Source organism: Anoplopoma fimbria, chromosome 11 (assembly GCF_027596085.1).
Source record: "Anoplopoma fimbria isolate UVic2021 breed Golden Eagle Sablefish chromosome 11, Afim_UVic_2022, whole genome shotgun sequence".
Classification (NCBI taxonomy): Eukaryota; Metazoa; Chordata; class Actinopteri; order Perciformes; family Anoplopomatidae; genus Anoplopoma; species Anoplopoma fimbria.
The window spans coordinates 22,263,996-22,287,156 of record NC_072459.1 but is presented as its reverse complement, the minus strand read 5'-3'; the positions used below and the strand labels follow the sequence as shown (position 1 = coordinate 22,287,156).

The 23,161-nt window shown below is 41.3% G+C and overlaps 2 protein-coding genes across 2 annotated transcripts in view; both read right to left on the bottom strand.

The window, feature by feature from the left end:
* Positions 1-1,470: 1,470 nt before the first annotated feature.
* On the bottom strand, positions 1,471-8,519 carry LOC129098364 (cysteine protease atg4da-like). The gene is made up of 11 exons (XM_054607357.1): positions 8,395-8,519; positions 6,040-6,290; positions 5,871-5,954; positions 5,590-5,763; positions 4,690-4,993; positions 4,534-4,598; positions 4,121-4,248; positions 3,688-3,766; positions 3,259-3,335; positions 2,486-2,605; positions 1,471-2,297 (listed from the first exon to the last, which is right to left on the bottom strand). Exons 2-11 carry the CDS (start codon positions 6,230-6,232, stop codon positions 2,124-2,126), a joined length of 1,398 nt encoding a protein of 465 aa, XP_054463332.1. The 5' UTR covers positions 6,233-6,290; positions 8,395-8,519; the 3' UTR covers positions 1,471-2,123.
* Positions 8,520-8,674: 155 nt separating this feature from the next.
* The window catches only part of LOC129098990 (microtubule-associated serine/threonine-protein kinase 1-like), a 44,141-nt gene continuing 29,654 nt past the window's right edge, over positions 8,675-23,161 (bottom strand). The window contains 20 exon segments of the mRNA XM_054608138.1: positions 8,675-12,073; positions 12,076-12,228; positions 12,829-13,019; positions 13,123-13,256; positions 13,368-13,490; positions 14,611-14,840; positions 14,934-15,182; positions 15,258-15,517; positions 15,712-15,872; positions 16,013-16,122; positions 16,325-16,447; positions 17,574-17,675; positions 17,790-17,955; positions 18,726-18,858; positions 18,983-19,121; positions 19,850-20,058; positions 20,197-20,273; positions 20,827-20,894; positions 20,986-21,118; positions 22,742-22,843. Coding sequence (XP_054464113.1) covers positions 10,605-12,073; positions 12,076-12,228; positions 12,829-13,019; positions 13,123-13,256; positions 13,368-13,490; positions 14,611-14,840; positions 14,934-15,182; positions 15,258-15,517; positions 15,712-15,872; positions 16,013-16,122; positions 16,325-16,447; positions 17,574-17,675; positions 17,790-17,955; positions 18,726-18,858; positions 18,983-19,121; positions 19,850-20,058; positions 20,197-20,273; positions 20,827-20,894; positions 20,986-21,118; positions 22,742-22,843 — 4,332 coding nt within the window. The 3' untranslated portion in view covers positions 8,675-10,604.

The window sequence follows — 23,161 nt, the reverse complement described above, 5'->3', positions numbered from 1 at the left end:
TGATCTTAAATATGGGAATGATGTGGTAATAATCATAATGTTACCAAAAGCCTTCATCAAAATGCATTTTGTGTGTGTGTCTATAACAGTTTCATTCAGTCTACCTTTCCTTTTACATTGAGTATTGTTGCCAGTTAATTTGTCAATCAGATAATTGACTAATTAAAAAAATTGGCCAATTTAATGTTAGTTTGAATGGATTTGAATATGAGCTATAGCCTGTTATACTGTTTATTTAACTTACTAGTGGAGTTAAATGCTTTTTTAAAAATAGTTTACATTATTATTGACAATGTGTAGACAATAATATGCACAGCTCACACAAACAAACAGCACACACAACACATATCATCAAGCATTTTCATTAAAAGTGTGCAAAATATTACAAACCCCATTGTCATCATGTGTTTTTATCAACGCAGTTTTGCATGATAAACAATGGTTTTCTGTCATGTTGGAGGCCCATTGACATGTGACTGGTCGGTTTACGGAAGGTGAGATCAGGGATGTGTCGGTGTCTTTAATCTGTAGAGTCCCATGCTGAGGAGCTCTTCACAGTGTGATTGTAGAAAGGAAAAGCATCAAAAGACAAAGACACTGTGTGGCAGGTCTCATGGTGACCTTTGGGGGTTACTTTTCTGCTTACGCTTACGCAGGTAATCAATTGTTGCAGCATTCAAGGTAAGCTGCGGGATGTAACTTCCTACTGCTGCAGTTATTCTGTAATCACAAGGTTGATTTCTTTATTATACATAGATTAAGAGATATTACATAATTTTGTGGAATTCTTGGATCTTCTTTTCTTTCCAAAGCCTTCGTGATTCTCACAAAAACTGGAATAAGAAGCTAGTGACAAACAGAGAGGGATTATAGCTGCAGATCACCTAGCAACCCATACGAAGACCACAAAGGAAGGGACACTCAGCCCTACGATTCACAAGATAAAAAGGACGCCAATTTTTATAATATGCTGAGGACAAGGACACATACTCCTCTTGTCCAAAGCTCTATATTGAGTCTGCTTTTTCATTAGTTTAATGTGCAAAAAAACACTTTATTTTCCCTGGATTCACATTCAGGGCAGAGTTTGTGGATGAGTTACTTAATGGTTCCTCTCTGGATGACCTGCGTTTTAGTCACATGAAACAGGTTTAGCCACCACATACCTTCTACATCACCATCCCTTGGGAACCTCCGTTTTCTCTTGTGACAACTCCACTATTCCTGCTTTCGCTTTTAGCCACAAAGGCAGCAGAGCCCACGTCAGCATTGTTCGTTTTTCTGGAGTCACCAGACTCATGCTGGGACCTTAAGAAGCCTGGTAATGGCCTGGGACAGAATCATGCGAGTTTTGAATTAGGTCCCAACAGCCAGTCTGGACGTGCTGCTCTATGACTTTTTCCTTGTTTGTCAGCGTCAACATATTTCCATGGCAGCGTACAGAAATACAAAAGAGTTTCTTTCTTTTTGATAAAGTGTTTATTCAGATAAAAGACACCAAAAGTAAAGTTCAGCTCGTAATAATATCTTCAGTACGTATTGTTTCTGTCCTGTGAGAGTGCATTCACAACATATGACTTCTTCTCCAGTGAAGTCATACTGTGTTTCTCATGTGTGTGTGTGTGTGTCACATGTTAACAGGAATCCAATTTTCGAATCCATTCAAAGGCAGCGCATCCCATCACATGACATGAAACAGTGAAAGTCTGTGTATCTCAAAGCAACACTTGCCTTAAGTTTGTCCCTTGGAGAAACGTATTATTAACTTAATTATATAATTTTCTATTTATTTAGTTTAAAAAAACAACATGACATCCTGGATTTGGGCAAAATAGAAAACATGAATTCTTCAAAGTCCTTCACTTGAATATTAATTTAAATGTTCTTCTCTTAAAACAATAAATACAACTACAGATAAGCAAAAAAACAGCAATAAAAAAAAACATAGTAGTGTCATGATTATACCTGGCCACCTCATTTCCCCTTAAGTTTATTACTTGCGGGTGTTTTGAGGACATTATTTTTTCTGTTGCTCAGTAGTTTCCACAAAGTGCAGCTGTCATATTTGTTTGATCATTGAACATCAATGTCCACCCATCAGGACAGATTTGATCTCCTTCTGTTCATAATAGAACAAACTCGTCCATGCTGTTGCTAGTGTCTACTCTTCTCCGTTCATTCTTCCTCTGGATATAGGTGATATTGTTTTGGGGCATGTTGGTTCTCTCCTCCTCCTCCTGACTTTTTCCTTCTGCAAATATAAACATGGGGTACGTCTTTGCAGATATGGAGAGAACCTAAAGAGCAAGAAAGAGACCCACCATTAACTAAACCACTTCTACAAACACATTTTATTAGTCATTTTGTAAAGTGACATCAGCTTCTAAACATACGTTTGCAATCTAATTTAATTCAGACACAAATCATTTAAAACAATCAAAAAGCCAAATGTTCCACGAATAGAGAGCCAAACCCAATCCCATACCTCATTAACAGCTGTGCACAGTGATTCAAAGTCCTTTTGGCCTTTAGCATAGAATCCTATGGTACAGCTGGGGTCCATGCGAGAGAAAGACATTTTCCTCGGGTATTTACAGTGAAAGGACTGCAAGCGGTGTGGAGGGGATCAAAAGAAAAGAATACTAAATCAGAGAAAATATACCTATAAAAAGATCTGATGTGGATGTTATCTATTTAACATTTATACTAGAATTAAGTCTATATTAGTTATTCCAACAAGGTACTTCTGCAGTTGCCAGCGGATACAAGAAAACTGTGTAGAATAGCTCAACTAATTAAAAAAAAAAAAGATTTTTTATTTATTTAATTTTTTAAATTGACATATTGAATCAGCGCTAACATCTGAACACCAAGTGTTGCAATTGAGAGTGATAGAAAACTAGTTAGCAAGTGACCAAAGGATTCAGAAAATTAGCTTAATGTAATGGATAAATGGTTGAAACAGTTATCTTAAAGTAACAGACAAATGGTTGTAAAAGTTGGCTAAAAGTAACGGATAAAAGGTTTAAACAGTTAGCTAAAAGTAACGGACAAATTATTGTAACAGTTAGCTAAAAGTAATGAAAAGTGCTCGGGAACCTGTAGCTTTTTACGAATGCAAAGTTAACAAAACAAAATACTGATAGTTTAACTCTAAACGATTCTGATAATATTGTATAATATAACAGTTTTATAGTTAATAGTGCGCAGCCGTCACAGCAGGAAACAAAACAGTAGTAAAATGCTACTTTCACATACCTCCAAGAGAAAGTTCTCCTTCGTTATGTCCACCGTGGGCTGACAGTAGTGAGGGTCCAAGTACAGCACATGGTCATCTTTTGCACAGCAGGGCAAGAGGAAGAAAAGAAAGAGTTTAGTTTCCCTGTTGGTGACTCAGCTGAGCTGTATCAGCAGTGTTAAAAAAAACCTCTTGTAAATCTTTTCATTTCCCTTCTGTTTTGTGAAAATTTAAAACTATTCCCTTTCAAGTAACCTAGTACTTTCTTGGATGAACATAAAAAAAATAAAAAATGTAAACACAAACAGATTGTAAAGCAGATTGTAAAGCCCTCTGAGGCAAATTTGTGATTCTGGGCTATACAAAATAAACTGAACTGAATTGAATTGAAAGGACTTGCATCAAACAGCTGAGCGCCATAATTAGGATGTACATGATACTGCACATACCCTGGAAGCCGACGAAGTACAAAGAGTGCTTCGGTTTGCCCCCAATGATTCCAATGCAGCATTGTAACGTCAAGAGTTTCTGTGGGGAAAGAAAGAGGAATGGGTTGTTGTTCCTTGTACTTGCAGGACACTCAGTATTTGCTCACTTTAGAGCAGGGATTTCTCTCTTTACAGACTACTCAGGAACACATGCAGGAGGATGTTGATTTATTACTGAACTGTGCAACCACACTGTACGCAGAGAAAAGGAAACCCATGGTGGAAATAATGTAATAAGCTGCTTTTATAATGTAGCTGTTCTACTTTTGCTGGAACCCCCACATGGACCTAACTTTGAGAACCAATGGCGTTTAACATTTTCCCTTAATCTACTCAGCCTGCAGACCACAAATAATGCTCATTGGAGGGACTGCATTTAATCTCGTTTGCATACTTTGACACAAGTGATGTAGGAAGGATTGAGATCTTGTCCTCCAAGTCGCACAGGAACAAGGATGATGACAGACTTCCAGGGCTGAGGGAGAGGCCGCTCACACAACCTCTTCACGTCCTCCAAGTAGACTGAAACCAAGGGAAGGAAGAGACAGAGACAGACGTGTGAACATGGTTTAATCATTCTTTCAACGTTTCTGAAATACTCACAATAAATTTGAATTCAAAGTTAATTTAAGTTCAAAAGAACACCAACTTTTCATAGCAAACAATTTACAGCTCAAAAGAAATAAGCATATTCCCCCTCAGCTGCTTTTTTTATTTTGAAGGGAAACTGGCTCTTTCTAAGCACAGCTGCATTTGCTATGCCCTTCAGAGAAGAGAGTAAATATTCTGATAGAAGAAATAACTCACTGGTGCAATCTTGTGCAACATACACAACCAGATTTGGAAGGTCCGCTGATGCTGCCACAGCTTTCCTGAAACAAAAATAAATATACTGTAGGATGTTAGATCTTGACAGAAGTTGATCATGATAATTGGAACTGCAGGTCTATCTTCAGGTCTCACCGGAGGATGTGTGCCGCGATGGAAGGTCCGTACCAGTCGCCGGCCTTCTTCCCTGAGCTTTTGCCCAGCTCAACCAGCTGGTGAATTCCGAAAGGGGCCGTGGGATGGTCAGCAAACCAGGATACCACCCTTCTGTGTGTAGCTTCCATGGGTCTGTCCAGGAGGGAACCCAAGCTCAGTTTTCGAAACCTCTTATTCACCCCTTCCTTTGAATCCAGTCCACGCTCTGCACCGTCAGTGGGGCGAATCGCTAGCAGGTCCATGTCATCTTTGACCGCATGGTGGCTCACAGACCACGTCCAACCTGTAAAGATACAGTAATTTGTGTATCGGTCAATGACACTAAGATAAGACAACAGATATTTACTTTTAATATACGGAGCTCTGGAAGGGGACCCGGAGGGCAAAAATAATCAAAGGTCGGAACAAAGAAAATAAATTGATTTAGTGTCCCTATGACAGCTACAGTAGCTTGGAAAATAGGCCGTACTCAAAATAAAACATTGTTTTGGTTGTTTCCATGATGCCATATAACACTGACAAAATGTGTAAGTGGGACAAAACAGCCGTAAAAGCCAAACTGCACTGACTACGCTCTGAGTAGTTAAGGCTAGCTGGAGTGCAGTCCAAGCTTTAGCTAAAGCTAATTTACAGACTTTTCCGACTAGTTTCCTGTAATTAAAAACTAAATTTTTAAGTATCATGTTAGTATTGAGTTTGTTATACCACATTGCACTAAATAAACTAGTCCTGCTAAACGTTAACCAGCCTAGCTTAGATGCCCCTTAGATTATCCAAACATAAAGAACAGTATCTGATTTTATCAGACAAACTTGGACAATATTCAGCTTTTGATCTTTATGGGTGACATCACTGCAGTGAGTCAGTTTGTGTTGTAACCTGGTGGCATCAGGTGCAAGAGGAGGCCTTGCGCCAGCAGCATCTGTCCCGTGCGTAACACGCAACCCCAGCCGCTGTCGGTGGTCAGAGAGCAGCCCGCCAGCTGAGGGAAACCCCGTCTGTACGTCAACCACAGGAGAGACGTGAAGGAGCGGCGGAAACGCTCTTTCTCATCTGAAACAGAGGCAGAGCTTGAAATAAAATCCCTCCCATTTCCTTTTAGAATGACACGAAGGAGAGAATTTCAGGAGGATTCGAGGGGCCACAGCTCAAAGCCTCACCATGATCCCTGAGCTCGTAGGATTGTCCAAACATGATGACAGCAGAGCTCTTGCTGAATTTGGATTTCTGCTTCAAGGACCAGCCTGAAACGTTAGCGGGCAAAGACAAGAGTTTAATCTCACAACCCAAAAGGAAACTACTTATGATGTCACAACGGTAATAACAGACCATATTTGACACTGTTCCACGCTGAGATCAACTTGGATTTGATTTGTCCTCTGTCCTCCCTCTCCTGGATCCCGCCGCTCACCTCCGGGACCGGACGCTCCGCAGATCCAGAGGAGAGGAAGAGCCAGTCGTCCATCGGGTCATCTGCAGGGGACTGGCCCTCACAGCGAGCAGAGGAGGTGTTGGGATTCATAACAACCGAAAATGACCAAGACTGAGCCTGAGGGATTGTTCCTTATCTCCATAGCAGCCTACGAACACATGTGAAACTAGACCCTGAAGGATGATGCAGCAATGAACAGCAAATTATATTATTTTGTCTTAAAACAGAGAGGATCTGCCCCTGGACCGGATGGGTTTTCCTTAACCGCAGCAAAGTAAATAATTCTCCATGACGGTAAGTAAAGAGGGAAACCATGTGACGGCATCCTGTGACTCAAGGAATTTCAGTTTAGCTGCAGCAGGAGAGGTGATGCTAGACTTCTAAAATGTCACATAGTTAGACAGAGCAGTCACTTATTCACTGACAGTTGTTGTGTGCAGTTACATGGTTATATATTTTATTTGTCAGTAGTTTAATCAGTGGCTGTAAAATAACTCAGATCTTATACTCAAGTAAGAATATCAATACAACAATGTAAAAGTACCCCACAGCAAGAAAAAGTCCTGCATTGAAAATGTCACTTAAGTAAAAGTACATGAGTACCAGCAGAATGTGCTTTATATATCAAAAGTTAAAGTACTTGTTCGACATATAAACATTTCACTCATTGGGGGAATTTTTCTAAGAAATGATTAGATTAAAATGGTCATCTACACATCTATATTCATGTTTTGGATTTTTCTCTGATCTTTGTTTTTTGGGCCGCAAACAAATATTTAATTGGAAAAATCTTTGAGGCTTAATTTGGACATTTCTGGTGACAACTCACAGACATCTAAAACATGACAAGGGACTCGAACTAAATACTGATTTTTTTTTGTGTCAAAAAAATAGGACTGAGAACCACTGGTTTCATCTTTAAAATGCATTGTAATTTAAAAGCATGTTTTAAAAAAATGATATTTATATATGAAAAATCTTTCCATGAAAAGTTACTATTAACTATAGCTATCAAATAAATTGGTAATGGAGTCTAAAGTACTCAATTATTTTTTTCCTGTAGAGGAGTACAAGTATAAGCATAAAATGTAAATACTCAAGAAAAATAACAGAGTGTCTAACAGAATATCTGGTTAAAATTAAGTTTCATTCCTTTTCCATGTCATAACTGACCCATAACTCAAAAAAACAATATGAAAAAAAATATATATGAGAAAATCCACGATGTATATGGTAAAATACACATTTTCACTAGCCCTTTTGTGACGTGTCTCTATGAAATCTTACAAAATAAAATCCACATTCATGTGACTTTCACACAGTATACTATCCACCTGTATATAGTATACTGTGTGCTTTGTAGAGCTGGAAGAACATAAATCATTGGCATCTCAGTTGATCATCTCATGATGTTAAGTTACTGGAGAAGATCAGGGCCTTAGACTCCCTCACCGCTTTTAAATCAAGTCTTAAAACTCACCTGTTCCTCTCTGCCTTCCCCTAGGGTCTTGATAATTTGGATTGCTTGTGTTTGGGTGGTTGTTCGGTTTTAATAGATATTCTTAGATTTCATTATGATTAAATTAATTAATTAATTTAAATTTTTATTTTTTGTTTGTTTTTAGTGTTTTATTATTATATTTGATTATTGTGATTGTTCTACCCTGTGCAGCACCTTGAGATTTCTTTGTATTTTAAAGTGTGCTATATAAATAAAATCCATTATTATTATTATTATTACTTATCTAGTAACTTATAACGGTGAAATGTAACTTTTTAATCATTTGGAACCCCTTGTTATACAACACAAGACAAAATGGTTGCCAATTGTCCTTTTTGACATGTTAGTCCACCAAAATAATTAACTGATTGACAGATAACATGTCGCCCTAATTTATTTAGGTGAATTAAAAAAAAGATAATGCATGTAGACTACACGTTTTCTATATAAAAAGGTACATCAAACACACTGGCTGACCTACTATGACGAAGTGACGTCATATCGAAACACAAACTGTGACGTCAGCAGCATTTTACAAAGACAAAAATGGCATCCTACGAATTAGAAAATAACTCCAGGTCTTAAAACCACTTTGTGCACAACTGCCATCCATGTGCAAATTCTTAATTTCTCATTACCAGCCTTAAAAAAAAAAAAAATCCAGCTAAAACTTCCAGGTAATTAACTTCAGAGTCCGTTTGCAGACAAACTGGATTTATAAAATGTATCAAAGCGTATGTATCTCTCTTACCTTCATTCGGGCATTGCGTCTTCTTTAATTAGACCAAGTCATAAATGAATTATTTCTAGAATGCTCCTCTGTTTTCGTTGGTTGGAAAAAGAGTCTCCGCTCTTTGACAAGCAGCAGAGTAATGATTTACAATCACTTCCTGTTTATACTCGTCATGCGTTTGCACTGCTGTGATTGGCTAACGGAGGACCAATGAAATTCTATACTGTTCTTATCCTTAAAAAAAAAAAAAAGTCAGACAAAACGAGGGGTTTCTCTGCATTTTATTACATTTCTGCACTATAGGCTTTTTGCATTGGTTTCTCACAACGGTGGCTAGTAAATATGTAGCAATGTAATGAACAACAGGCAGAGCTAGTTGCTGTAGTGCTGTAAAAAAAATAAAAAAATGAATCAAACACAGGGACAAAGATGGACTAGACCAGAATATCACAACTTCAGATGGAATGAGCGTCCAAACTGCACACAGGAGGGTAGCCACACAGATTTGGTAGATTCCTTAGTCTAAATGTAAAATTTATAAATGTCTAATTTCAGTAGTAAAGCAGAAATTCGCTAACTGGTGTAAAAAAAAACATTTGAATAAATAAAAAAAAAAGCTTAATAAATAGAACAAATAGAAAAATAATCAAATAAATATATAGGACCAGTAAATAAATAAAAAAATATTTGACACAAAATAAAGTGCAATTTTTTCACAGCACACCACAGCAAACACAGTTCCTAACATTGGGTTAATGTCTGCTGACCACGACATCTTAATGGATATAAAACAAAGATTTTTAAACTCTTAAGCTCTTGATCTCAATGTGTTCCTCTGCAAAATAATTATGCATCCGGATTATTATGTCTGAAATGAAAAGATCCCCATGCAACATGTACACCTGTCTTTCTTTGTACCTCAGGACATTCGTTGTAGTGTTTGACGTCGTCCACAAGGTGGCAGTCTAAGACAGGTCTGAGCCTGGTGTCCCAAAACTATCAGGATCCTCAACACACACACACATCAAGAACAAACACAACCTCACCACTAAGATGCTCTCAACATATCTACTCCTGTCTTCTGCGTATAGTCTACCACTGCATCACTGACAAGGGTGCTCCGTTTTATGAAACTGGGCACTGTTGGATTGCATATTATTATACATTTAAGTGTAAACAACAACCAAAAATAATAAAATCACATCATCCCTAAACCAAAAAAAGACTGGCACTTTCCTTCACACGTAACATTTACACAATATACGGTACACCTGCATAAATAGAAAAGAGTGAGTGAAGGAGCATCTAGCCTACATCTCCTGTTAGTTCTTTACGCACTTTGCCTCCTTACCAGACTCACTTGTTTTCACTTAATAGCCTAAAATATATAATTGCACATTTCACTACAATTCGATGGAGACAACTTTTAAAACAACAAAAATGTATTTGCTTGGCTTATTGCATCCCTTTCCTTTTGTATTCTCTTCTTGTCTGGAGCACAATGTAAACTCATTTTGGGACACAAAATAAATAAATAAAATGGCATTATCAGCACATTGCATAGTGTCCCTGTTCTACCTCTTTTAATTCCACTTAAATTCAGCCCTTAAACAGATCTGAAGCTCGCCAGCTGATCCACCCTATTTTGGTTTCTTGGTCCAGTTCCCATTATGTTTTCAGTCATCTTCACTCCACGAAGCATGAACTCGTTTAGTCAGTGTGGGTTGTTCTTTTAACTCAATGATAGCACTGGAGCTGATCTGAAATGAGTTAGTAAGGCCCATTTCTAACAAAAGAAAAATGCTTGTTTACACACAGTTAACAGTTGGCCTGATGAAAAGTTGTTCACAGTGTTCACCACCTTGAGGTCGGCTTTATATTTTTTTTCATCTCCTTTTTTTAAATATTCTTTCATTTTCCATGTACAGTGTCGGACATGCATTAAGACATATGCATTCCCCCCCCCATTTATATACAAAACATTGAACATACAGAGTACATACACAGGCCTACATTACGATACATTTCCCCCCACATGGCCGATGCATCTTTGTTCACATCATGTGTGTTCTACAAGTCACACGTCATCTATTTGGTGATATTTCTTCAGGCATTTCATGTCTTCCCCCCCTCCACTCAAAGTCATGTCAATTTCGGGATATGTCAGTGTGACGCTACAGTAAAAAGGCATTGCATGGGAGAGTCCGACTCTTGCTGAAGCTCTCTTATCACGAGTGATGTTTGGAGCTGCGGCTGTTTCCTTTATCAGACTGGCCGCCGCTGGCCGAGGCTGCTGTCTGAGCGCCGCCGCGACGACCGCCCCCGGACGAAGCCTCTGGTTTCCCCGCCGCTCCCCCTCGCTTCTCCTCGCTCGACTTGGAGCCGTCTCTTACCTTGGCCCCCTCTTGCGAGACCCCCTTCATAGGCCCGAGCACCGTTTTGGCCACGCTCGTGAGCTGGGTGACGAAGCTGGCTTTGTCCCCCGGAGACATGGGGCGGGACTTGCTCGAGCAGGGCGACGCGGCGTTGGAGGAGGGCGACGCGGGATTCTCCTCCAGCACCTCAAGGTGCGCCCTCTCCTCCTTGAGCCCGCGGTAACTGTTGGATACCTTCTCCGTTTTGGATCTGGCGTGAGCGGCATGGGTGGGAATTGGTGGTGCGGGTCCTTTGACCTTGGTCGTCTCAGTCGCTTTATCGCTGCCACAGACGCCTCCCTTCTCTGCCATCTCTGCGCCTTTTCGTGGCTTGGACTGCTCTGCAGATGATACTTTCTGCATGTTTCCTATGTCTGCACCCAGAATGCCTTTCACTTTCTCCTCAGTCTTCTCCTGAGCTTTAGTCGCTGGTCCACTGTCTGTCTGAACACTCTGCTGCTTTCTGTCTTGCTGTTGCAGGCCCTTTGACGTGCCGGGAGTCGAGATTTTCTCACTGAGTTTACTCTTTGAGACTGTTGCTTCACAACTTGAAGTACTTGCTTTCTGAGGTTTGTCCCCCGGGCTCGGCTTGGCCTCCGTAGTCGATGAAACCAGCGCTGGACTTGACTTCACTGCAGCTACACTTGCGTTACTCTTTAAAACCTCAGCTGTGGTTTTACTTTTATCAAGAACACTGGTCTTGGACTCAGTTTTAGTAGCCATGCTCCCGGTTTGCCACCCGCTGAGCTCAGACGCAGTGGTCTGCGTATCTTTCTCTTTCGGTGTGAGCAGGGTGTCGCGGCTGAGCGGCGACTCCTGCCTTCCCAGCCTCCTCGCAGGCTTGAGTCCTCCAATCTCCCCTCCCATGGGAGGAGACGGGGAGGATGATGATGAAGGAGACGGTGGGGCGGGTCCATTCTCCCCCTCCATCTCCAGCAGGCTTTGCAGACTGTGCTCGCAGTGGAAGGAATCTCTCCTGTAGTCACCGTGTGCCACCTCCAGGCTGTGCTTCCGCAACGACACCCCGCCGGTCAGAGGAGAAGGCGACGACGACGACGAAGAGGAGGAAGGCTGAATCAGTGCCCCCAGCTTTTCCGACGACTGCACCCGCTGCAGCAAGGGGGACCTGGGTGGCTCTGCACTTTTGGGCCGAGGGCGGGCGACCGGGGGCGAGGAGTGCAGCTTGGCCGGGAAAGTCTGTGTGGTGTTGGAGCTCCCCACCGTGTGGCCAGAGAGAGGAGGGGGAGAGGAGGTGGTCGGGGACGGGGTGTGGGCCAGGGGGAGAGAGGGATGTTGCCGGCAGATTTGCAGCGAGCGGAGCGGTACTGGCGGTGGAGTTTGGGAGACAGGCCATGCAGGGAGCTGGGCCTCATGTGGTGAGAGGCTGCGGGGGAGTTGGGGGTGCTGGATGCCGGGGAGCTGCTCTGGGAGGAGGTGCCTGAGGGGAGGAGAGGAAATAACACTTTTTTGATCACAATATGTCAACCTTGTATTTCTTTTCTGTCAAGAATTAAAACGTTTGCAGTAAAATGTCTTTAATTCTCCTCTGATTCTTATAAAATATTCCAAATCTACAAAAAATCAATAATACATCATGACAAGAGGAGAGAAAAATGGGATGACATGAATGAGCGGGATTAAAAAGTAACATAACATCTCTTGAAATTCTTGTTTTTGCTGACCTCAAGTGGTTTTAACTTTTCAAATTGTTGTAGTGATGTCACGGAGTACTCTAGGGTGGGTAAGTACACTGTGACATCACTGATAGGTGTGGTTAAAGGAGGAACAGAGCAGGTTTGTGACCACAACCAACCATACTGAGCAGTAAACATTTGTCCACAACGCTACAAGTGGTCTCTTTAAATTACTTGTTTATAGCAAAATATCTCATATATAAAGAATATATCAAATCCTTTAATACACCCCCTGTTTTGAGTTTGTAAGAATATGTTATCTCACTAAGTGATTGTTTTCAGACCTATCAGAGAGCCAAACCAGGTACGAAGAGACGCACATATTCTCGGCCTTCAATACTAACCCACGTGAGGAGATTCAGTGAGATTGGAGCGGTAACTCTGAGTGGGTGAGCGGGCGGAGAGGCTGTGGGTGGGGGACCCCGGGAGACTGTCTCCAGATGAAAGAGAGCGATTTAAAGAGGAGAGGCTCCGGCTGGTGTGGAGCAGGTTGGACTGCTTGGTGATTTTCCTGAATAGGGAGCTGCGCTTCTTCCTGAAACGACAAGTAAACAATATGGTGAGGAGAATAAAGGCAAGTAAAACATAAAAGATAATTTATTCTTGTTATGAAATGCATCCATGTTGGAGTAACGCACTCTGGTCCCTCCTTGGCTCCTATCCTCTTGCTGCGCCGTGCCATCTTGGATTTATAGCTGGACTTGCGGGCAGGACCAACTTTTATAGAGGTGTTCTCAAATGGAGTAGTTGTAACTGTCACCTTGTTTTCACTCTGTAGATTATATATATATATACACACATATAATCATAACATGAATCACATTAGCCATCCCATAAAAACCATGCAATGGATATACAAGTTAGTTAGGTAGGTAGTCCTCACCTTCAGGATGAGCTCCACCACCTCTGTATGGACCAGACCATGGACTGACTCCCCGTTGACATGAGTGATGAGGTCACCAGCATTAAGACCAGCTTCCTGGGCAGGACCCCCATCCTCCACATGCTGGGATTAGGAGAAAAAAGGCATTTCAACAGAAAACTTAGAGTAGAGTAATAATCTCAATGCTAAAGCTCTAACCTGGGGCTGGTAGGACAAAAACAAATAATGATAACTCTTGAAGAAACATCCACGCCCTGCATTTGATACCAGATGTCACACTGTGCTGATAGGTTGAAACATGTTCTAGAAAAAGTTGGTATGCGATGTTTCCAAGCAGTCCATTATATTTCATATGGTGTTCCACAGGGTTTCATACTAGGTCCGCTCTTTTTATCATTAAACATTGCTTCTGCTCAGACACATTATTTAAAAATGAAAAACCTGCAGTAGACACATATTGCTGGTGCCTGACCCCATTAGTTTAACATTATTAGGAGGCTGCCTTAAAAATGTTACAGTTTAAATTAAGTCACAGATATTTGAAATTAAATCAGGACAAAGACAAAAATGAGGCAAAAGTCTTAGGTATCATCTTATCAAACTTTCAGTTAGCACGATGCCAATGTGAGACAATTACTTTTTCTTTTTGATGCAAAGATATGTATCAATCCTTTGTATTGTCTTTCTTTGTTACTATTGCAATGCTCTCTTAACTGTACTATCCCCAAAACAATTGTGAATAATTAACACCACAGGTTTAAACAAAAATATAGCAAAGAGAGCACAACAAACTAATTTCAGCATATTTGCATTGTATTTCTGTCCCATTTATAATGGATTTTAACATTGTAGTACTTGTTTACAAAGCTCTGAATGGATTAGCATTCATTCCTCTATACTCCTAGTTGACGCCTAATGTCATGGAACAATGTAGGGTTAGGGTTAGAAGTATTAAATGTACCGACAATTAAAAAAAAGAAGTATATGGGGGAGCCTTTTGTTATTATCCACTAAAACTTTCCGACAACCCTTTATGAATTCCTTTTAAAACATCTTAAGACCCATTTTAAAACCCTTGATTTTGAAATGGTATGTAGCTTTGCTTTTTATGTTCGATTTAAAATTTTCTTCTTGGCATCCTTTAGTTTGTTTTATAAAATTTAATGTGAAGCACTTTGAGTTGGATTGTATGTATGAAATATGCTTTTGAAGGACAGTTTGATTATTTGCTCTGCTCTCTTACCCAGACCATGTGATGTAGGGTGTAAACATCACTGTCTCCCATGTAGACTCTGATGGCTCGGAGGGTGAAGCCATACTTCTTCCCCGAGCGGTGGATGGTGATTGGAGAATGCAGGATGTTGACCATGGGAGAGTAGTCTCTGCTGGGAGAAGAGTCACGGGAGGACGGGTTGGACGAGCCGGAGCGAGGAGACATGGGGCTCGCTAGCGGGGAGGCAACATGTTGCTCCACTGAGGAGAGAGGGATGGAGTTCAGATTACATTACAGGACTTACTTATTCAAGTTCAGTTCATTTGTTAATGTCATATAACCAATGCGTTTACCTGCAGGAATGATGACAGACAAAGCCGTAGCGGAAGCAGATTTGATAACTTTGGTCCCTGGTCGTGCGTTGCGTTTCTCTCCTTCAGCTGAGAGCTGCTGGTGGCGGACCCTCCGCAGCACCAGGTCAGTGGCGGCCCCACGTGGCCCCTGGTGGTCTGAAAGCCCCAGAACAGCGGCACTTCCTGACAGAGGCACCGGTGCTTCAGCCGGTCTCAAAATCTTCTCTGTGACATGGTAGTGACATGAAGCTTTCGTTATAAATTGTAATCAAACCCAGGTAAGGGGTCAAAAAAGTGACGTTGTGCTTTCTCATCCTTTCTTACCTCCAGCTGTGATCCCGTTGCTATCTTTAAGTAATGTTCTCAGATCGCCTTGTGAGGTGATGGCACCCATGGCTCCTTCCAAGGAGGTCCCTCTGGTCGTCACTGGAGGCTGCCTGCTGGGGACAGGCAGCTCAGAGTCCACTTCCAGAGGGGAGGCCAGGCGGTGCGTGTCCATGAGGGCGGAGAAGCGTCTTCGGGCCCCGGACGGTGGGCTGTAGTCGCTCTCGGTGAAGGAGGACTCGGAGCAGGATAATCGCTTCCTGAGAAAAGAAAGGCATTCATATTTTGGTATAAAGTTATTCTCAAGAAATCTCTGGCTAGATGGACAAAAAATTACAAAGAAACACATGTTTTATTGTGTTGTTATCCATCTCTTCAATAGAGATTAAATAGGTCTGGTTTGTTAGACAGTAAACATTATATTCTTCCCAATTCTTTTGTGAGTTGCGCTCACATCTCAGGCGATCCAGTCCTCCAGCTCTTGTCCCTGAGGGTGAGGCTACCCAGGCTTTCTCTTTTGGCCACTCGATCCTCCCTGGGGACCTTGTGCTCCCGAAGAGTCACGCCAGGGGTTTTATGCTCCAGCTGGGACAGATGCTCCATACTGCTGTACACCTGCAGGCCAAGATAAAGACGGTTACCATTGTTTTGTTCTGTGGACTGATTGTTATTTTGAACGCTTCAAATATTCTCTATGTCGATAAAAATGAGAAGTAGGGGGGGGCGAGTTTTGATGTTGATGTTGAAGTTCTGACCTTGCTGAAGCGAGGGGAGCAGGATGAGAAGCGATGTATCTCCACAGGCTCATCGTCGTTGGTATCGTCCTCATCGTATGACTGCACATGATGGTAGCGCTCAGATCGGGCTGGTGATGAAAAGTAGAGATTAACATGAAAAGCTGCAAACTCTTCTACATTTATTGAGTTATCGTGGTAACATGGGAGACTTAACAAGGGTGTTGGCGCAAAGAAGGTTATGATTTAAAAGACCCTGAGCTGTTTAGAAGATTTTCCTAAGCTCAAATGGGATCTGCGGTCCGTGCCTGGAATCCCAATCAGTAGACTTACTGTCAAAATAACTGGTGTCTTCCTCAGACTCTAGGTGAGGAATGAACTCTGCCTTCTGTCTCAGCAGGCTGTTCCAGTTCACCTCTGTGAAGAATGAGTGTTGCCTCACTTCAAAAGCACCACCTAAAGGGCACAGAATGGGAGGGGAGGGGGAGAATGGGAGGGGAGAGGGAGACAAAGACAGACAGGTAATGACTGCAGCCCCGAAGCGAGCAGAGGCACCTTGACCGGGACAGAAGTTGACTTATTTTTTTAAACTCAACCGGTGAGCCTACAGGCGAAATGACAGTTGGTGTTCTAGGTCAGTAATTCCCAACCATGGGTAAATCTAACGTTACCTCAGGGGGTACACTTCTGCAGTTTCCAAGGGGATACGTGGAGAGACTATGGAGTAGCTCAGCTAATTTGAAAATAATAAATTGTCAAATATAAATGGCAAAAATAGTAAACGAAAGGCCAAGATAAATGTTTGGAATGGTAAATAAATAAATGGTTGTAAGATTTAGCTTAAAATAATAGATACATGGGTGATCTAGTTAGCTTAAGATTATAAATAAAAGGTTGAAAGAGTTAGCTTAAAATAATGAATAAATGGTTGAAGTAGTTCATAATAATGGAAAAATGGTTGAAACGTTTAGCTTAAAGTCAAAGATAAATGGCTAAAATAGTAGATAAATGTTTGAGAAAGTTAACGTTAGCTTAAAACAATGAATAAATGGTTCAAAGATCTAGCTTAAAATAACAGATACATGGGTGAAATAGCTTAAAATAATGGATTAATGATTGAAACAGTTAGCTAAAAAGTCAAATATAAATGGTTAAAATAGTTAGCTAAGAGTAAAAGATAAATGGCTAAAATAGTTAATGTTAGCTAGAAGTCTAAGATAAATGACCGACAGTTAACGTTAGCTTGAAATAATGATTAAATGGTTGAAAGAGTTAACTTAAAATAATAGATAAATGGGTGAAATAGTTAGCTTACAACAATAAGTAAATGGATGAAAGAGTTAGATTAAAATAATGATTCAATTGTTGAAGTATTCAATGATAATGGATTAATGGTTGGAACTTCCAGCTTCTTCCCCTCCAAGAGGTAGTAGTACATATGCAAACTTGAACAAACCAAACCATTTTTTTTAAAGAAAAAAGAATCACTGGTCTAAGCCAAAATAGACACAACAGAGACCAGGAATAAAATTGAAAAATGACTGCGACTTAAGGTTGGGAACAACTAATCTAGCTGACTGACCTGTGCCCAGTCGAACCAGTGGATTGGTCTGCAGAAGGGAGGAGATCAGGTGCTGGGCGTCGACAGGGAGAGCCTCATCCCCATCTGGCCACACTATGTCATCTACAACAGAAAGAGAGAGAGAGAGAGAGAGAGGAGGACATGAGGAAACACGACTAGTTGGAGGTGAGGAAAAGTGTGTCGAATAACATCAACTTCAGACCTTTGATCCCTCACCTGTAATGACCTGCCCGAACAGCTCCTCTGGAGTGTCTCCAAAGAAAGGCACACAGCCCACCAGGAACTCATACAGGATGATGCCCATAGCCCACCAGTCCACCGGCTTCCCGTAACCTTGACGGAGAATAACCTCCGGGGCGATGTACTCTGGAGTTCCGCACACCTGAAGGAAAAATGTAGTTCTTGATTTCTTCAGCTGTTTGTTAGATTCTATTACTCAAACCATGAATTATATGTGACCATGTCCAAAATACATCTGATTTACCTTTACCTAATTTTACTTTGATGGTTGATCTCAAATAGTTATCTACTCAGATTATTCTAAACCAACTTGTCATATCAATCATTTTCTTCCTGTTTTAAAAACCACCTGTGCATCACATATGGTTGCACATGTGTACTGAGCGTGCATATCTCTGCATGGCTAAGAAAACCACTCCAGAGATTGCCAAGACAAGATGAAAGCCCCAGTGAGGGTTTTCATGTGCAGATGGGTATGCACTGAATGCTAACAGACTTCCCTGCCGCCATAATGCACACACTAGAAATGATGAGGCTTAGTTTCAAAGCGTGAGCGCTAAAGGGAAGGTTCGAGAAAAATAAATCTCGCTTAAAAGATGAATTTGATTCTAATAACTGAGGAAAAACTGGCCTATTGTTCTGCCAACTGTTTTCTTCACGTTTCAAATATGCCTGGCAGACAATGACAGGGGAATATCTTTGCATAGAGACTAAGACATCAAAGGACGTCTCATGTTTAAACTTTACTTGGGAGAGTCTGCGCTGCAGAAGACATAATTTGCAGCTACATTGCATATTTGTGACTATTTTTATACATTTCATTTAAAGTGGAGGTAAATTAAAATGACTTCAATGATTTGTCCATGTAAAACTTATTTTGGATGGATTTTAGTCATTTGTATGTTGTCTTACCTGTTTATCCAAGAACTCCCGAGTGTCCTTCTCTATGTGTCCCTCATACAAGTTGGTGGTCAGACTCATCAGACCCATCTTAGAAAGGCCGAAGTCTGTGAGCTTGATGTGGCCCATTGAGGTGATCAGGAGGCTGAGAATATAAAAACAGCAAAGTTAACACATACAAGCTTTATTTACACTCTTTTGAAATAGCAAAGAAATAGCAAATGTCTAGTAATGCATCATCTCTTAGCAAAGCTTCGACTCAGTCTTACTTGTCAGGTTTGAGGTCACGGTGCACAATGCCGTAGTTATGTAAGTACTCCAGGGCCAGAATGGTCTCTGCAAAGTACATGCGTGCCATTTCCACGGGCAGAGCCCCGATGTTCTTCAGCAGAGTGGCACAGTCTCCACCTGCCAGCACAATTTGTTATTTGATTAGTCTTGCTGCTGACCTCAGCAATTACCACCAAAGTCTCCTGGTACCTCGTGTCCTAGACCATTTAAAGCTTCCATGCACGCTTTGTGACTTCAATTCTTTAGATTGTGATGACTGTGCTGACATGAGTCAAGCCACATAGAATATTCAACATTTAAATTTCTCAAGTCTACAGCCACGCTAGTGTCCCACATCCATACTCCATGCTTATTCTAAACAGTATGTTCTGCATACTCATTTTCATGATGCAATACGCGCAATATCATTAGGAGTCAAACAGCAAATTTTGAATGCCAAAGCATCGTCTTCAAAATGTAATGCTTATTTCTCTGTCTTTCTGGAGCTGTTTCATCACCACACAACTTTTTTTCTTGTATTTTTTTCAACTGTGAGCAGCTCATCCATTTCCTTTGCTCATTGTGTCGATCGAAAAAAAAATACCATATTTAGTACACCTAGTATGTTTGTCTTTTTTTCCAGAGTACACTACAGACTCAGAACCTGCCTAGAATAAGTATGTAGAGTCGATGTGGGACCTTTAGTCTTACTTATACTTACTCAAATCTAACTGCATAGAAGTCTAAATAGTAATATCATGAGATAAACATAACTTTACATAGAATCACTGGAGTTGTAGGTGTAGGCAGAATGAAAATATTTTTTCCACCAGATGAGACACACAACCACACACAGATGTTCTTACCCTCTACGTACTCCATGACCATGCACAGGTGCCGGCGGGTTTCGAAGGAACAGAACATGGAGACGACAAAGGGATTCTCTGCAAAGGTGAGGATGTCTCTCTCCACGAAGGCCTGCTGGATTTGGTTCCTCAGGATCAGGTTTTGCTTATTGATCTTCTTCATGGCAAACCGCTGGCGTGTGTCCAGATGACGCACCAGGTACACAGCGCTATCGCACACACAGAGGCACATGTTATTCAAGCGTTGTGGCCACTGCGTTGCATATAAAATAAAATAAATATTTGTGTCCTGCATGCCTGACTAACAGATGTAATGTAAGTACGCCCTATTGCTCTACTCTGCTCACCCGTACGCTCCATTACTGATCAGCTTGATGGTCTGGAAGTCTGCTTCTCCTGGTGGTTTCATCACTCTTATCTTACCCTGTGGATCAAAAATCAAAATGCTGAGATTACATGTGATCCACTGTGAGATCGAACAAACCAACATGACAAAAAACATAAATATTGTGTCCTAACAAGTGACAAAAAAATCATGTATTCTTTTGCCACTGTAGCTTTAGTGATGCACATTTAAATAATCTGTACAGAGAATTCCAGTAATGGACTATAACCCCCTCCCTCTCATCTAATCTTTTTTGCCTACTTAGCTTAATTCTAGCAGTTGGAGGCATGCCTAATGCTAGAGGGAACTGCAAGGAGGGGGGTTATCCTGTTTTTTAAGATACAGCATAAATTATCTAAATTAGATGTGTATATAAATGCCAAGTCATTAACAGACGAAGCAGACAGTTTTAGTGAAAAGGCAGACTTTGTAACTCGCTCTGCAAAAATAAACTGGACTCCGGCACACAGTTGTGTCTCTCCGCCAATCAGTCAAGTTAGTTTACATCCACGGCTGTCCATAATGTCATCACTTCATTATTTTATTAGACATTTTGTGAAATTGTCACAATCAGCATTTTCTTGGATCTCACCTCCGTCGAGTCATCTGTTTCAGGTGTTAGCGGTCCCTCGCTGTCGTAACTATCGAGGTTTACCATATCTGATGAGAAACATATTGCAGTTTAAATCAGGTGTCAATTCATTTATTTTCTCATAAGTTACATCTGTGCGTTTCTGTCCCTCCCCCTCACCTTCAATAGGGTCTCTGGTCATTCCCAGCTGGCTGATGATGTAACGAGGAATGTCCGTCTTCATCAGGTGACCCTCCTTGGCGTGGTCCTCTGCTGCCTCCAGCAGATGGTAGAACTCCTCTGGATTAAACTCCTGGAAACCAGAGCATTAAGAAGTGAACGTGAAGGTGGAACGTTTTTTTATTTTATTAAATTGCTTCCAGAAAAGCGGGTTTAAATGTAAATCAGAACAGTTCAAATATCACAGTGAAGACACCGTGGCCGCTTTGAGCAGCTGTTTGATGATTCACGGCATGTGGAGCAGCTCCAAGAATTGTTTCTGGAAGACACCATCACTGCAGTCTGTTCAGCCTTGGCAGAGAATTGGATTCTGGACATTGAAAGCTAAACTTTACAAGCTGTATGTTCTATTTAATCATAAACCATTCATTACAATCAGCCCAAATCATTAGGCCAATGCAGACCAGCAGCAAATGGTAGAAACACAGAAACTAGGAATAATTCAGAGCCTATGAAAAGACATTTTAAACATAGAAAATAACTTTTTGCTTATTGTGTGATTTCTAATATTCACACTAGTAACCTCTCTCAGTCAGTTTGACTAATTTGTCCTATTTGCCTACTTGTGAGTGATCCAATCAAAGCTGAGGAATTTGATTTAATCCTCTTGTAACTATACCATGCCCACATAAAAAATAAAATAAACCACAGTGTTGCAAATGAAGACGCCCTAACTTTCATTTCACAGTCACTTTAAGTCCGCCGACACACTTCCTCAACCTGACAGAGTGTCGCATTGTGCCACAATTACCGGCAACTAGAGAGTTTCTGAACATTTCTGCTTGGTTATTTAGTCTCCAGTCAGCTCACTAGAATTAAAACTGAATGAGAAAGGTTGCTATTGTTCGCCGCTATTTGCTCAAATTAAATCATTGTTGAGAGAGTGATATTAAACGTCTCTACAATTATCATTTATGTGCTTGCAAACAAATATTTATGAGGAACAAAGATTCGTCCTCATGAGCCAATCCCTAAGGCTACCAAATACTTCATGACATCGGTCGAACATTGAACTTGACATGTTTGATTGCAGAGTAGTGTTTCATCCATTTTACCACTACTGGAACTCATGGCTGCTGATCCAAAACCTGGATACTAGTGATGTCAAGAACATGCAATGGATCACACAGACTGTGATCGAACTGCAGAGAAATGCAGAAAACGAGGGTGGAATTATATCGACGAATCAATTCTCCATGTTGCCGTTTCCGCTGTCATTCATAATCAAATACCATGTGGAAAAACTGTGGCATGACTCATCGAGTGGGATGCGAGACAGATAAAAAACACTGTCACACACAGAATAAAAACCCAGACAAACACACACATAGACATCCTCCAACTTTAAGTGACACCTTGGTCACGGTCTGAGTCAGACGGGAAGGCGGTCCAGCAGCAGGGAGGGGCGCTGACTGATATTTGTCGGGGCAAATTCTAATCTAAATGCAAATGCATTCGCCATCCAGACAGACTGGACCGGCTCTTTTAGTTTCATTGTCTGCCCCCGCTGTGTGGTACATCAGGATGTTTAATGCTTTTAATGGGCTAACAAACGTGTCTGTGCCAATGTTTCTCTCAAGAAAATGTATTTTCTTAAGTCACAAGAGGGACGCGAGGCGTGCAAATGTTCTACGATGATGGGAGTGGGTCTGGATGAGGATTGTGAACATGGCAACAGGATATGATGATATCTTACCAGACACTCCAGAAGCCTGGCCGGTCGGGAGATGATGATGAGAAGCTTCTTTGCCAACTCCGTGACGAAGGCTACCTCGGTGCTCTCGGATCGCTCAAAGGCCTGACAGAGAGAGGGAAGATTAACATTAACATTTGCCAAGTCTGACACTGCTGTCAATGAAAAGAGAGACAAGAAGACAGGCAGAGTGAAAAAAGCTGTGACATATGACAATATCTGATCATGGAAAAAAAAAAAGCTGATACTACTGAACCAAAACAAGGCAACCCAGAGTAATCACAGCGATCTAATCAAGCCGCCCAAATGAGGTTGGTGATGCAATTGCCTGATACCTGTTATCTGCTCCGAGCACAATTAGCCTGCATTTACCGCAGCCTTTTCAATCTCGTCACGTCTCAACGGCATCACGAGTTTGAATGA

Bases quoted from the DNA above. Each gene is read 5' to 3' on its own strand.
- LOC129098364 (XM_054607357.1), bottom strand. From the start codon at position 6,232: ATGAATCCCAACACCTCCTCTGCTCGCTGTGAGGGCCAGTCCCCTGCA. The intron at 4,994-5,589 runs GTTACAACACAA...GTATCTTTACAG, and splicing joins CTTGCACCTGATGCCACCAG to GTTGGACGTGGTCTGTGAGC. The intron at 2,606-3,258 runs GTATGTGAAAGT...CACCGCTTGCAG, and splicing joins AGGAGAACTTTCTCTTGGAG to TCCTTTCACTGTAAATACCC.